Raw genomic sequence first — 13,728 nt, forward strand, 5'->3', positions numbered from 1 at the left:
ACCTGTTGATGGTATTATATCAGTCAAATATAATCATGATTTAACTACACTGAACAAAAATAGAAACGCAACATGCAACAATTTCAAAGATTTTACTAAGTTACACTTCATATATGGAAATAAGTCAATTGAAATCAATGCCTTAGGCCCTAATCTATGTATTTCACATGACTGAGAATACAGATATGCATCTGTCGGTCACAGACACACATTAAAAAGAAAGATAGGGGTGTGGATCAGAACCAGTCAGTATCTGGTGTGACCACCATTTCCTTCACGCTGCATGACACCTCCTTTGCATACAGTTGATCAGGCTGTTGATTGGGGCCCAGGAAATTTTATCCAACTCCTCTTCAATGGCTGTGAGAAGTTGCTGGATATTGGCGGGAACTGGAACATGCTGTCGTACAAGTTGATCAAGAGCATCTGAACACTTTTTTCCCCCCGAGCTCCTCGTTGTTTTGAACGCACTGAAGTCGGAGATTTCCGAGTTCCCAGTTGTTTTGAACGCACTGAAGTCGGAGATTTCCGAGTTCCCGGTTGTTTTGAACGCACTGAAGTCGGAGATTTCCGAGTTCTCGGTTGTTTTGAATGCACTGAAGTTGGGGTTTCCCGAGTTCCCAGTTGTTTTGAAAGCACTGAAGTCGGATATTTCCGAGTTCCCAGTTGTTTTGAACGCACTGAAGTCGGAGATTTCCGAGTTCCCTGTTGTTTTGAACTCACTGATGTCGGAGATTTTCGAGTTCCCGGTTGTTTTGAACGCGGCAAAAGCCCCAATTGAATGAAATAGAATTGAGTGACGTACATATCGTGCGAGGATCGAGCTGAAGCTGAAAGACCTCTGGAAGTGTGACGTCAATAAGAAGCGACGGTGAGCAGGCCTACGAAATCAATACACAAAAATAGGACGGGGGAGAAATAAGGTTTTTGTTGTTTTTGGTTAAATAAATCCGTTTGATTCAACGCTATGCCGAAAGTGAAAAGGAGCAGGAAACCACCTCCGGATGGCTGGGAGTTGATTGAACCGACATTGGACGAATTAGACCAAAAAATGAGAGAAGGTAATTTTAGCTAGGTAATAATGTTAGCCACCTAAGCTAGTTAAGTCCGTACTAAACGAGGCTCCGCTAACATCATGTATAGGATATTTAACCAGTCAACTAGTACTCATTTCGCTAGCTATGTTACCAAGCTGTTGTATGAATCTGACTTGGATCATTCCTGTTTTATGGTATGACGAGCTGTGACAGCCAGATGCCTACCGCTGTCTGCCGTAACTTATTTACTCGCGTCTGTATGTTTCGTTTTTCCTATTTTTCCTATTGTGTGTTCTTGTACCCTCGAAAATCATGACCCAAAATGTTGACGTTATATAGGTAGCTTATAAGTTAACTACACTGAATAAAAATATAAACGCAACATGCAACACATTTAAAAAAAAATGTTACTGAGTTCATATATAATGAAATCCTTAAACTGAAATAAATTTTTTAGGCCCTAATCTGTGGATTTCACATGACAGGGAATACAGATGTGCATCTGTTGGCCAGTCAGTATCTGGTGTGACCCGTTTGTCTCATGCAGCGTGACACGTCTCCTTCTCATAGAGTTGATCAGGCTGTTGATTCTGGCTTGTTGTAATGTTGTCCCACTTCTCTTCAATGGCTGTGAGAAGTTGCTGGATATTGGCGGGAACTGGAACATGCTGTCAATCCAGAGCATCCCAAACGTGCTCAATGGGTGACATGTCTGGTGAGTATGCAGGCCATGGAAGAACTGGGACATGTTCAGCTTCCAGGAATTGTGTAGAGATCCTTGCAACATGAGGCCGTACATTATCATGCTGAAACATGAGGTGATGGCGGCGAATGAACGGCGCAACAATGGGCCTCAGGATCTCGTCACGGGTATCTCTGTGAATTCAAATTGCCATCAATAAAATGCAATTGAGTTCGTTGTATGTAGCTTATGCCTGCCCATACCATAACCCCACTGCCACCATGGGGCACTCTGTTCACTACGTTGACATCAGCAAACTGCTCGCCCCCACGATGCCATACACGCTGTCGGCCATCTGCCCGGTACAGTTGAAACCAGGATTCATCCGTGAAGAGCAGAGCACAATTCTCCAGCATACCAGTCAAAGATGAGCGTTTGCCCACTGAAGTTGGTTACGAAGCCGAACTGCAGTCAGGTCGAGACCCTGGTGAGGACAACGGGCACGCAGATGACAGTTTCTGACAGTTTGTAGAGAAATTCTTTAGCTGTGCAAACGTACAGTTTCATCAAGTCTCCGGGTGGCTGGTCTCAGACGATCCCACAGGTAAAGAAGCCGGATGTGGAGGACCTGGGCTGGTTTGTGGGTGTTAAGCTGGTTGGACACACTGCCAAATTCTCTAAAATGACGGAGGTGGCTTATGGTAGAGGAATGAACATTGAATTCTCTGGAAACAGCTCGGGTGGACATTCCTGCAGTCAGCATGCCAATTTGCACGCTCCCTCAACTTGAGACACCTGTGGCATTGTGTTGTGTGACAGAACTGCACATTTTAGTGGCCTTTTATTATCCCCAGCGCAAGGTGCACCTGTGTAATGATCATGCTGTTTTAATCAGCTTCTTGATATGCCACACCTGTCAGGTGGATGGATTATCTTGGCAAAGGAGAAATGCTCACTAACAGGGAGGTAAACAAAGTTGTGCACAATTTGAACGTTTTTTAAATTATTTTTTTCATTTTTTATTAATGGAACATTTCTGGAATTTATAAAATAATAATAATTTCAGGTCATGGGACATGGGACTTTACATGTTGCATTTTATATTGTTGTTCAGTATAGTTAGTTTAGCAACCAACCAGCCAGCTAGTAGCTACTTAGCTAGCTACAATATAAAGGTGATGTATGAATGGGAATCTTGGATAATGTGAATCTTGGATAATGGTTATCTTGGATAATGTGAATCTTGGATAATTCCTGTATTGTATTGATGACGAGCTGTGATTGTCTCCTTCCAGCCGAGACGGAGCCTCACGAGGGAAAGCGGAAGGTGGAGTCCCTGTGGCCGATATTCAGACTGCATCATCAGAGGAGCAGATATATCTTCGACTTGTTCTACAAGAGGAAGGCCATCAGCAGAGGTAGATGTTACTGTTATCTAAGAGGAAGGCTGTCAGCAGAGGTAGATGTTACTGTTATATAAGAGGAAGGCCATCAGCAGAGGTAGATGTTACTGTTATATAAGAGGAAGGCCGTCAGCAGAGGTAGATATTACTGTTATATAAGAGGAAGGCCGTCAGCAGAGGTAGATGTTACTGTTATATAAGAGGAAGGCTGTCAGCAGAGGTAGATGTTACTGTTATATAAGAGGAAGGCCGTCAGCAGAGGTAGATGTTACTGTTATATAAGAGGAAGGCCGTCAGCAGAGGTAGATGTTACTGTTATATAAGAGGAAGGCCGTCAGCAGGGGTAGATGTTACTGTTATATAAGAGGAAGGCCGTCAGCAGGGGTAGATGTTACTGTTATATAAGAGGAAGGCCGTCAGCAGAGGTAGATGTTACTGTTATATAAGAGGAAGGCCGTCAGCAGAGGTAGATGTTACTGTTATATAAGAGGAAGGCCGTCAGCAGAGGTAGATGTTATATAAGAGAAAGGCCGTCAGCAGAGGTAGATATTACTGTTATATAAGAGAAAGGCCGTCAGCAGAGGTAGATGTTACTGTTATATAAGAGGAAGACCATCAGCAGAGGTAGATGTTACTGTTATATAAGAGGAAGGCCGTCAGCAGAGGTAGATGTTACTGTTATATAAGAGGAAGGCCGTCAGCAGAGGTCCTGTAGTGACCTCCAGGACAGGCTCCTGTAGTGACCTCCAGGACAGGCTCCTGTAGTGACCTCCAGGACAGGCTCCTGTCGTGACCTCCAGGACAGGCTCCTGTCGTGACCTCCAGGACAGGCTCCTGTCGTGACCTCCAGGACAGGCTCCTGTCGTGACCTCCAGGACAGGCTCCTGTCGTGACCTCCAGGACAGGCTCCTGTCGTGACCTCCAGGACAGGCTCCTGTCGTGACCTCCAGGACAGGCTCCTGTCGTGACCTCCAGGACAGGCTCCTGTAGTGACCTCCAGGACAGGCTCCTGTAGTGACCTCCAGGACAGGCTCCTGTAGTGACCTCCAGGACAGGGTTAATGTTAAGTTGGCTTATTTTTTGGGTTTGGTTTTTAGGTGTAATGCTCTGTGTCTGTGTGTCTGTGTGTCTGTGTGTCTGTGTGTGTGTGTGTGTATATAGAGCTGTATGACTATTGTATAAAGGAGAGTTATGCTGATAAGAACCTGATCGCTAAGTGGAAGAAGCAGGGATACGAGAACCTGTGCTGCCTTCGCTGCATCCAGACACGAGACACCAACTTTGGAACCAACTGCATCTGTAGAGTTCCCAAGAGCAAGCTGGAGGTGGTGAGTACAACTACACAATACTATAGTACTACTACACTACCATATCAATACACTGTGCATCTGTAGAGTCCCCAAGAGCAAACTGGAGGTGGTGAGTACTGCAACACAATACTATAGTACTACTACACAATACTATAGTACTACTACACTACCATATCAATACACTGTACATCTGTAGAGTCCCCAAGAGCAAGCTGGAGGTGGTGAGTACTACTACACAATACTATAGTACTACTATAGTACTACTACACTACCATATCATACACTGTACATCTGTAGAGTTCCCAAGAGCAAACTGGAGGTGGTGAGTACTACTACACAATACTATAGTACTACTACACTACCATATCAATACACTGTGCATCTGTAGAGTCCCCAAGAGCAAACTGGAGGTGGTGAGTACAACTACACAATACTATAGTACTACTATAGTACTACTACACTACCATATCAATACACTGTACATCTGTAGAGTCCCCAAGAGCAAGCTGGAGGTGGTGAGTACTACTACACAATACTATAGTACTACTATAGTACTACTACACTACCATATCATACACTACATCTGTAGAGTTCCCAAGAGCAAACTGGAGGTGGTGAGTACAACTACACAATACTATAGTACTACTACACTACCATATCAATACACTGTACATCTGTAGAGTTCCCAAGAGCAAACTGGAGGTGGTGAGTACTACTACACAATACTATAGTACTACTACACAATACTATAGTACTACTATAGTACTACTACACTACCATATCAATACACTGTACATCTGTAGAGTTCCCAAGAGCAAACTGGAGGTGGTGAGTACTGCAACACAATACTATAGTACTACTATAGTTCTACTACACTACCATATCAATACACTGTGCATCTGTAGAGTTCCCAAGAGCAAACTGGAGGTGGTGAGTACTGCAACACAATACTATAGTACTACTACACAATACTATAGTACTACTACACTACCATATCAATACACTGTACATCTGTAGAGTTCCCAAGAGCAAGCTGGAGGTGGTGAGTACTGCAACACAATACTATAGTACTACTACACAATACTATAGTACTACTACACAATACTATAGTACTACTACACTAGTATACCATATCAATACACTGTACATCTGTAGAGTCCCCAAGAGCAAGCTGGAGGTGGTGAGTACTGCAACACAATACTATAGTACTACTACACAATACTATACCATATCAATACACTATACATCTGTAGAGTTCAAGAGCAAACTGCTATACAATATACTACTACACTATAATACTACTACACTAGCTAAATGACTTAAATGTAAATGTAAATGTAATAATACTACTACACTATAATACCACTACACTATAATACTACTGCACTGTAGTACTACTACACTATAATACTACAATACTACTACACTATAATACTACTACACTATAATACTACTACACTATAATACCACTACACTATAATACTACTGCACTATAATGCCACTACACTATAATACTACTGCACTATAATACTACTGCACTATAATACTACTACACTATAATACTACTGCACTATAATACTACTGCACTATAATACTACTACACTATAATACTACTACACTATAATACTACTACACTATAATACCACTGCACTATAATACTACTGCACTATAATACTATAATACTACTACACTATAATACCACTACACTATAATACTACTGCACTGTAGTACTACCACACTATAATACTACTACACTATAATACTGCTGCACTATAATACTACTACACTATAATACTGCTGCACTATAATACCACTACACTATAATACTACTACACTATAATACTATACTACTGCAATATAATACTACTGCACTATAATACTACTGCACTATAATACTACTGTACCATAATACTACTACACTATAATACTATACTACACTATAATACTATACTACTACACTATAATACTACTATACTATAATACTGCTACACTGTAGTACTACTGCACTATAATACTACTGCACTATAATACTACTACACTATAATACTACTACACTATAATACTACACTGTAGTACTACTACACTGTAATACTACTGCTCTATAATACTACTACACTATAATACTAATACACTATAATACGGCTACACTGTAGTACTACTGCACTATAATACTATAATACTACGGCATTATAATACTGTAATACTACTGCACTATAATACTATAATACTACTGCACTATAATACTACTACACTATAATACTATTGCACTGTAGTACTACTACACTATAATACTACTACACTTTAATACCACTACACTATAATACTACTACACTATAATACCACTGCACTATAATACTACTGCACTATAATACTACTGCACTATAATACTACTGCACTATAATTCTACTGCACTATAATTCTACTGCACTAAAATTCTACTGCACTATAATACTACTACACTATAATACCACTACACTATAATACCACTACACTATAATACCACTACACTATAATACTACTATACTATAATACTACTACACTTAATACTATAATACTGCTGCACTATAATACTACTACAATAAAACACATTACTACAACACTATAATACCACTACACTATAATACCACTGCACTATAATACCACTGCACTATAATACTATAATACTACTGCACTATAATACTACTACACTATAATACCACTACACTATAATACCACTGCACTATAATACCACTGCACTATAATACTACTGCACTATAATACTATAATACTACTGCACTATAATACTACTACACTATAATACTACTGCACTATAATACCACTACACTATAATACCACTACACTATAATACCACTACACTATAATACCACTACACTATAATACTACTGCACTATAATACTACTACACTATAATACTACTACACTATAATACCACTACACTATAATACCACTGCACTATAATACTACTGCACTATAATACTATAATACTACTGCACTATAATACTACTACACTAGAATACCACTACACTATAATTCTACTACACTATAATACTATAATACCACTACACTATAATACCACTACACTATAATTCTACTGCACTATACAACTGCACTATAATACTACTACATTATAATACTACTACACTATAATACTATAATACTACTACACTATAATACTATAATACTACTGCACTATAATACCACTGCACTAACACATCACTACTACACTATAATACTACTACACTATAATACTATAATACCACTACACTATAATACTACTGCACTATAATACTACTACACTATAATACCACTGCACTCTAATACTACTATACTATATTACTACTACACTATATTACCACTGCACTCTAATACTCCTACATTATAATACTACTATACTACTACTACACTATAATACTATAATACTACTGCACTATAACACATCACTACTACACTATAATACTACTGCATTACACTAATACTACACTCTAATACTCCCACATTATAATACTACTATACTATATTACTACTACACTATAATACTACTACACTATAATACTATAATACTACTGCACTATAATACTACTGCACTATAATACTATAATGCTACTGCACTATAATGCTACTGCACTATAATGCTACTGCACTATAATACTACTACAATATAATACTACACTGTAGTACTACTACACTATAATACTACTGCACTATAATACTATAATACTCCTACATTATATTACTACTGCACTATAATACTACTGCACTATAATACTGCTACACTATAATACCACTGCACTCTAATACTCCTACATTATAATACTACTATACTATATTACTACTACACTATAATACTATAATACTACTGCACTATAACACATCACTACTACACTATAATACTACTGCACTCTAATACTACTGCATTACACTAATACTACGCTCTAATACTCCCACATTATAATACTACCATACTATATTACTACTACACTATAATACTACTGCACTATAACACATCACTACTACACTATAATACTACTGCACTATAATACTACTGCACTATAATACTACTGCACTATAATACTACTGCACTATAATACTACAATGCTACTGCACTATAATACTACTGCACTATAATACTACTGCACTATAATACTACTGCACTATAATACTACTGCACTATAATACTATAATGCTACTGCACTATAATACTACTGCACTATAATACTACTGCACTACAATAATACTACACTCTAATACTCCTCCTACATTATAATACTACTATACTATATTACTACTACACTATTGCTACTACACTCTAATACTCCTACATTATAATACTACTACACTATATTACTACTACACTATAATACCACTACACTCTAATACTCCTACATTATAATACTACTATATTACTACTACACTATTGCTACTACACTATAATACTACTGCACTATAATACTATAATGCTACTGCACTATAATACTACTGCACTACAATAATACTACACTCTAATACTCCTCCTACATTATAATACTACTATACTATATTACTACTACACTATTGCTACTACACTCTAATACTCCTACATTATAATACTACTATACTATATTACTACTACACTATAATACCACTGCACTATAATACCACTACACTATAATACTACTGCACTATAATACCACTGCACTATAATACCACTACACTCTAATACTCCTACATTATAATACTACTACACTATAATACCACTACACTATAATACCACTACACTATAATACCACTACACTATAATACCACTACACTATAATACCACTACACTATAATACCACTACACTATAATACCACTACACTATAATACCACTACACTATAATACCACTACACTATAATACCACTACACTATAATACTCCTACACTATAATACTCCTACACTATAATACCACTACACTATAATACTACTACACTATAATACTACTACACTATAATACCACTACACTATAATACCACTGCACTATAATACCACTGCACTATAATACTACTACACTATATTACTACTACACTATAATACTACTACACTATAATACTACTGCACTATAATACTACTACACTATAATACCACTACACTATAATACTACTGCACTATGATACTACTACACTATAATACCACTACACTATAATACTACTACACTATAATACTACTGCACTATAATACTACTACACTATAATACTACTACACTATAATACCACTACACTATAATACCACTACACTATAATACCACTACACTATAATACCACTACACTATAATACCACTGCACTATAATACCACTGCACTATAATACCACTGCACTATAATACCACTACACTATAATACCACTGCACTATAATACTACTACACTATAATTATACTACACTATAATACCACTACACTCTAATACTCCTACATTATAATACTACTATACTATATTACTACTGCTCTACAATAGTACTACTACACTATAATACTATAATACCACTACATTATATTACTACTACACTATAATACTACTACACTATAATACTCCTACATTATATTACTACTACACTATAATACTACTACACTACAATAATTCTACACTCTAATACTCCTACATTATAATACTACTATACTATATTACTACTACACTATATTGCTACAACAATATAGTCATTTTATATCTCACACACACCTGAGGTGTGTTCATTAGTGCACACCATAGCAAAACATTTTGCAACGAAAACGATGGTTCCTTATTGGACAAATTCACGTTTGTTCCTTTCCGATTTCAGTTGCGAGTGGGTTAACCCCTCTGTCTCTCTCTGTCTCTTTCTCTCTGTCTCTTTCTCTCTGTCTGTCTTTCTCTCTCTCTGTCTCTCTGTCTCTGTCTCTCTCTCCCTCTCTCTGTCTGTTTCTCTCTCTGTCTCTCTCTCTCTCTGTCTCTCCCTCTCTCTCTCTGTCTCTCCCTCTCTCTCTCTGTCTCTCCCTCTGTCTCTCTGTCTCTCCCTCTCTCTCTGTCTCTCCCTCTCTCTCTCTCTCTCTGTCTCTCTCTCTCTGTCTCTCTGTCTCTCTCTCTGTCTCTCTCTCCCTCTCTACAGGGGAGGATTATAGAGTGCACCCACTGTGGCTGCCGAGGCTGCTCGGGCTGAATCGTCAGGATCATCGCCTGCCTGTTCTACTCTGGCTCGTCTGGTCAGGTCTGGATCGCCTGGCTGTTTTGCTGTGGGGATCGTCTCGCCTGGCCTGGTCGTTCTGTTCTGGATCATCAGTTATTTTCTATGGGACATCAGGGCTCATCTACTCCACCTGTGTGCTTCATTACCCTGGAGTGTCTAATCTCAAATACACCCCTACTCTCTACCCCCCTACTCTCTACCCCCCCCCCACTCTCTAGCCCACTACTCTCTGCCCCCTACTCCCTACTCTCTGCCCCCCTACTCTCTACCCCCCTACTCTCTACCCCCCTACTCTCTACCCCCCTACTCTCTAGCCCCCTACTCTCTAGCCCCCTACTCTCTAGCCCCTACTCTCTACCCCCCTACTTTCTAGCCCCTACTCTCTACCCCCCTACTCCCTACTCTCTAGCCCCTACTCTCTACCCCCCTACTCCCTAGTCTCTCTGCCCCCTACTCTCTGCCCACTACTCTCTAGCCTCTACTCCCCGTATAGGGGTGTCTTTGTGATTGGGCAAGGTTATTGTTACCATTCCAGCTGTTTAGTACACACGGTGGCCATTATTAAGTGCTATTGTACCTCATTTACAATGAAGAGGGCTGTGGGAGAGGGAAGGGTGGGATGGGAGCCTTTTTCTGCTGTTGAACATGTCATTGCTTTCAACCCGATGAATCTTGTTTTGTTTGTACCTTTTTTTATAATTTCAATTAAAACTCTCTTGTTTTAAATAATGCCGTCTGTGTGATTGCAACGGGTGGGGTCTGAACCAGGGTGTCCCACGTTGGAGAAACCGAGCGTCTTGACCATCAGACCAAGAGGACAATGTGAATTCACATGGCACGGCTGCCTCATCAGACCAAGAGGACAATGTGAATTCACATGGCACGGCTGCCTCATCAGACCAAGAGGTCAATGTGAATTCACATGGCACGGCTGCTTCATCAGACAAAGAGGTCAATGTGAATTCACATGGCACGGCTGCCTCATCAGACCAAGAGGTCAATGTGAATTCACATGGCACGGCTGCTTCATCAGACCAAGAGGTCAATGTGAATTCACATGGTACGGCTGCCTCATCAGACCAAGAGGACAATGTGAATTCACATGGTACGGCTGCCTCATCAGACCAAGAGGACAATGTGAATTCACATGGCACGGCTGCCTCATCAGACCAAGAGGTCAATGTGAATTCACATGGTACGGCTGCCTCATCACACCATTAGACCAAGAGGACTAGTCTCTAACATCTCTTCTAGTCTATAGTCTCTAACAACATCTCTTCTAGTCTATAGTCTCTAACAACATCTCTTCTAGTCTATAGTCTCTAACAACATCTCTTCTAGTCTATAGTCTCTAACAACATCTCTTCTAGTCTCTAACAACATCTCTTCTAATCTATAGTCTCAAACAACATCTATTCTAGTCTCTAACAACATCTCTTCTAATCTATAGTTTCAAACAACATCTATTCTAGTCTCTAACAACATCTCTTCTAATCTATAGTCTCTAACAACATCTCTTCTAGTCTCTAACATCTATTATAGTCTGACAACATTCTTCTAGTCTCTAGTCTCTCTAATACTAGAACACTGGGTTCCACCATCTCTGCTCTGTTTACCTCAATACATTAATACTAGAACACTGGGTTCCACCATCTCTGACCTGTTTACCTCAATACATTAATACTAGAACACTGTGTTCCACCATCTCTGACCTGTTTACCTCAATACATTAATACTAGAACACTGGGTTCCACCATCTCTGACCTGTTTACCTCTACATTAATACTAGAACACAGGGTTCCACCATCTCTGGCCTGTTTACCTCAATACATTAATACTAAAACACTGTGTTCCACCATCTCTGACCTGTTTACCTGAATACATTATTACTAGAACACTGTGTTCCACCATCTCTGACCTGTTTACCTCAATACATTAATACTAGAACACTGGGTTCCACCATCTCTGACCTGTTTACCTCAATACATTAATCTAGAACATTGGTATCCAGGATTAACTATTTATATTTAGTCTCTTAATAACGGCATGAGGGTGAACACATGTTGATTATTGTAATACTGGGAGGTGCTGTACGGAACAGGGCCTGCAGCATCTATTCACAGATTTTTGGATGAATGTAGTTTAATATATATATATATATCTTCCACATAATTTCTACACCCCTACAACAGTTCTTGGAACACATGTTGAACACAGACAGAGGAGAGATGACCAAGACTCTGATGTCAGGGAAGCTGGATGAAAGCACCCTGATATTCTATGAGGAAGACCTGGGAGAGGGGCACTGATGTCAGGGTAGCGGTCAGGGTAGCGGTCAGGGTAGGGGTCAGGGTAGCGGTCAGGGTAGCGGTCAGGGTAGCCCCCAGAGGTAGCGGTCAGGGTAGCGGTCAGGGTAGCGGTCAGGGTAGCGGTCAGGGTAGCCCCCAGAGGTAGCGGTCAGGGTAGCCCCCAGAGGTACTGCACACAGATCTATGAGGAAGACCTGAGAGAGGGGCACTGATGTCAGGGTAGCGGTCAGGGTAGCGGTCAGGGTAGCGGTCAGGGTAGGGGTCAGGGTAGCGGTCAGGGTAGGGGTCAGGGTAGCGGTCAGGGTAGCGGTCAGGGTAGGGGTCAGGGTAGGGGTCAGGGTAGGGGTCAGGGTAGCGGTCAGGGTAGGGGTCAGGGTAGCGGTCAGGGTAGGGGTCAGGGTAGCGGTCAGGGTAGGGGTCAGGGTAGCGGTCAGGGTAGCGGTCAGGGTAGCGGTCAGGGTAGCCCCCAGAGGTACTGCACACAGATCTATGAGGAAGACCTGGGAGAGGGGCACTGATGTCAGGGTAGCGGTCAGGGTAGCGGTCAGGGTAGCGGTCAGGGTAGCCCCCAGAGGTACTGCACACAGATCTATGAGGAAGACCTGGGAGAGGGGCACTGATGTCAGGGTAGCGGTCAGGGTAGCGGTCAGGGTAGCGGTCAGGGTAGCCCCCAGGGTAGCGGTCAGGGTAGCGGTCAGGGTAGCGGTCAGGGTAGGGGTCAGGGTAGCGGTCAGGGTAGCGGTCAGGGTAGGGGTCAGGGTAGCGGTCAGGGTAGGGGTCAGGGTAGCGGTCAGGGTAGCGGTCAGGGTAGCGGT

The 13,728-nt window shown here is 40.7% G+C and overlaps 1 protein-coding gene across 1 annotated transcript; it reads left to right on the forward strand.

The window, feature by feature from the left end:
- Positions 1-843: 843 nt before the first annotated feature.
- Positions 844-11,333, forward strand: bud31 (BUD31 homolog). Its single transcript, XM_064964688.1, has 4 exons — positions 844-1,061; positions 3,015-3,137; positions 4,284-4,450; positions 10,527-11,333. The coding sequence occupies exons 1-4, from the start codon at positions 968-970 to the stop codon at positions 10,575-10,577; spliced, it is 435 nt and encodes a 144-aa protein (XP_064820760.1). The 5' UTR covers positions 844-967; the 3' UTR covers positions 10,578-11,333.
- Positions 11,334-13,728: the final 2,395 nt, after the last annotated feature.

Source organism: Oncorhynchus masou, unplaced genomic scaffold (assembly GCF_036934945.1).
Source record: "Oncorhynchus masou masou isolate Uvic2021 unplaced genomic scaffold, UVic_Omas_1.1 unplaced_scaffold_181, whole genome shotgun sequence".
In the NCBI taxonomy this organism is placed as follows: Eukaryota; Metazoa; Chordata; class Actinopteri; order Salmoniformes; family Salmonidae; genus Oncorhynchus; species Oncorhynchus masou.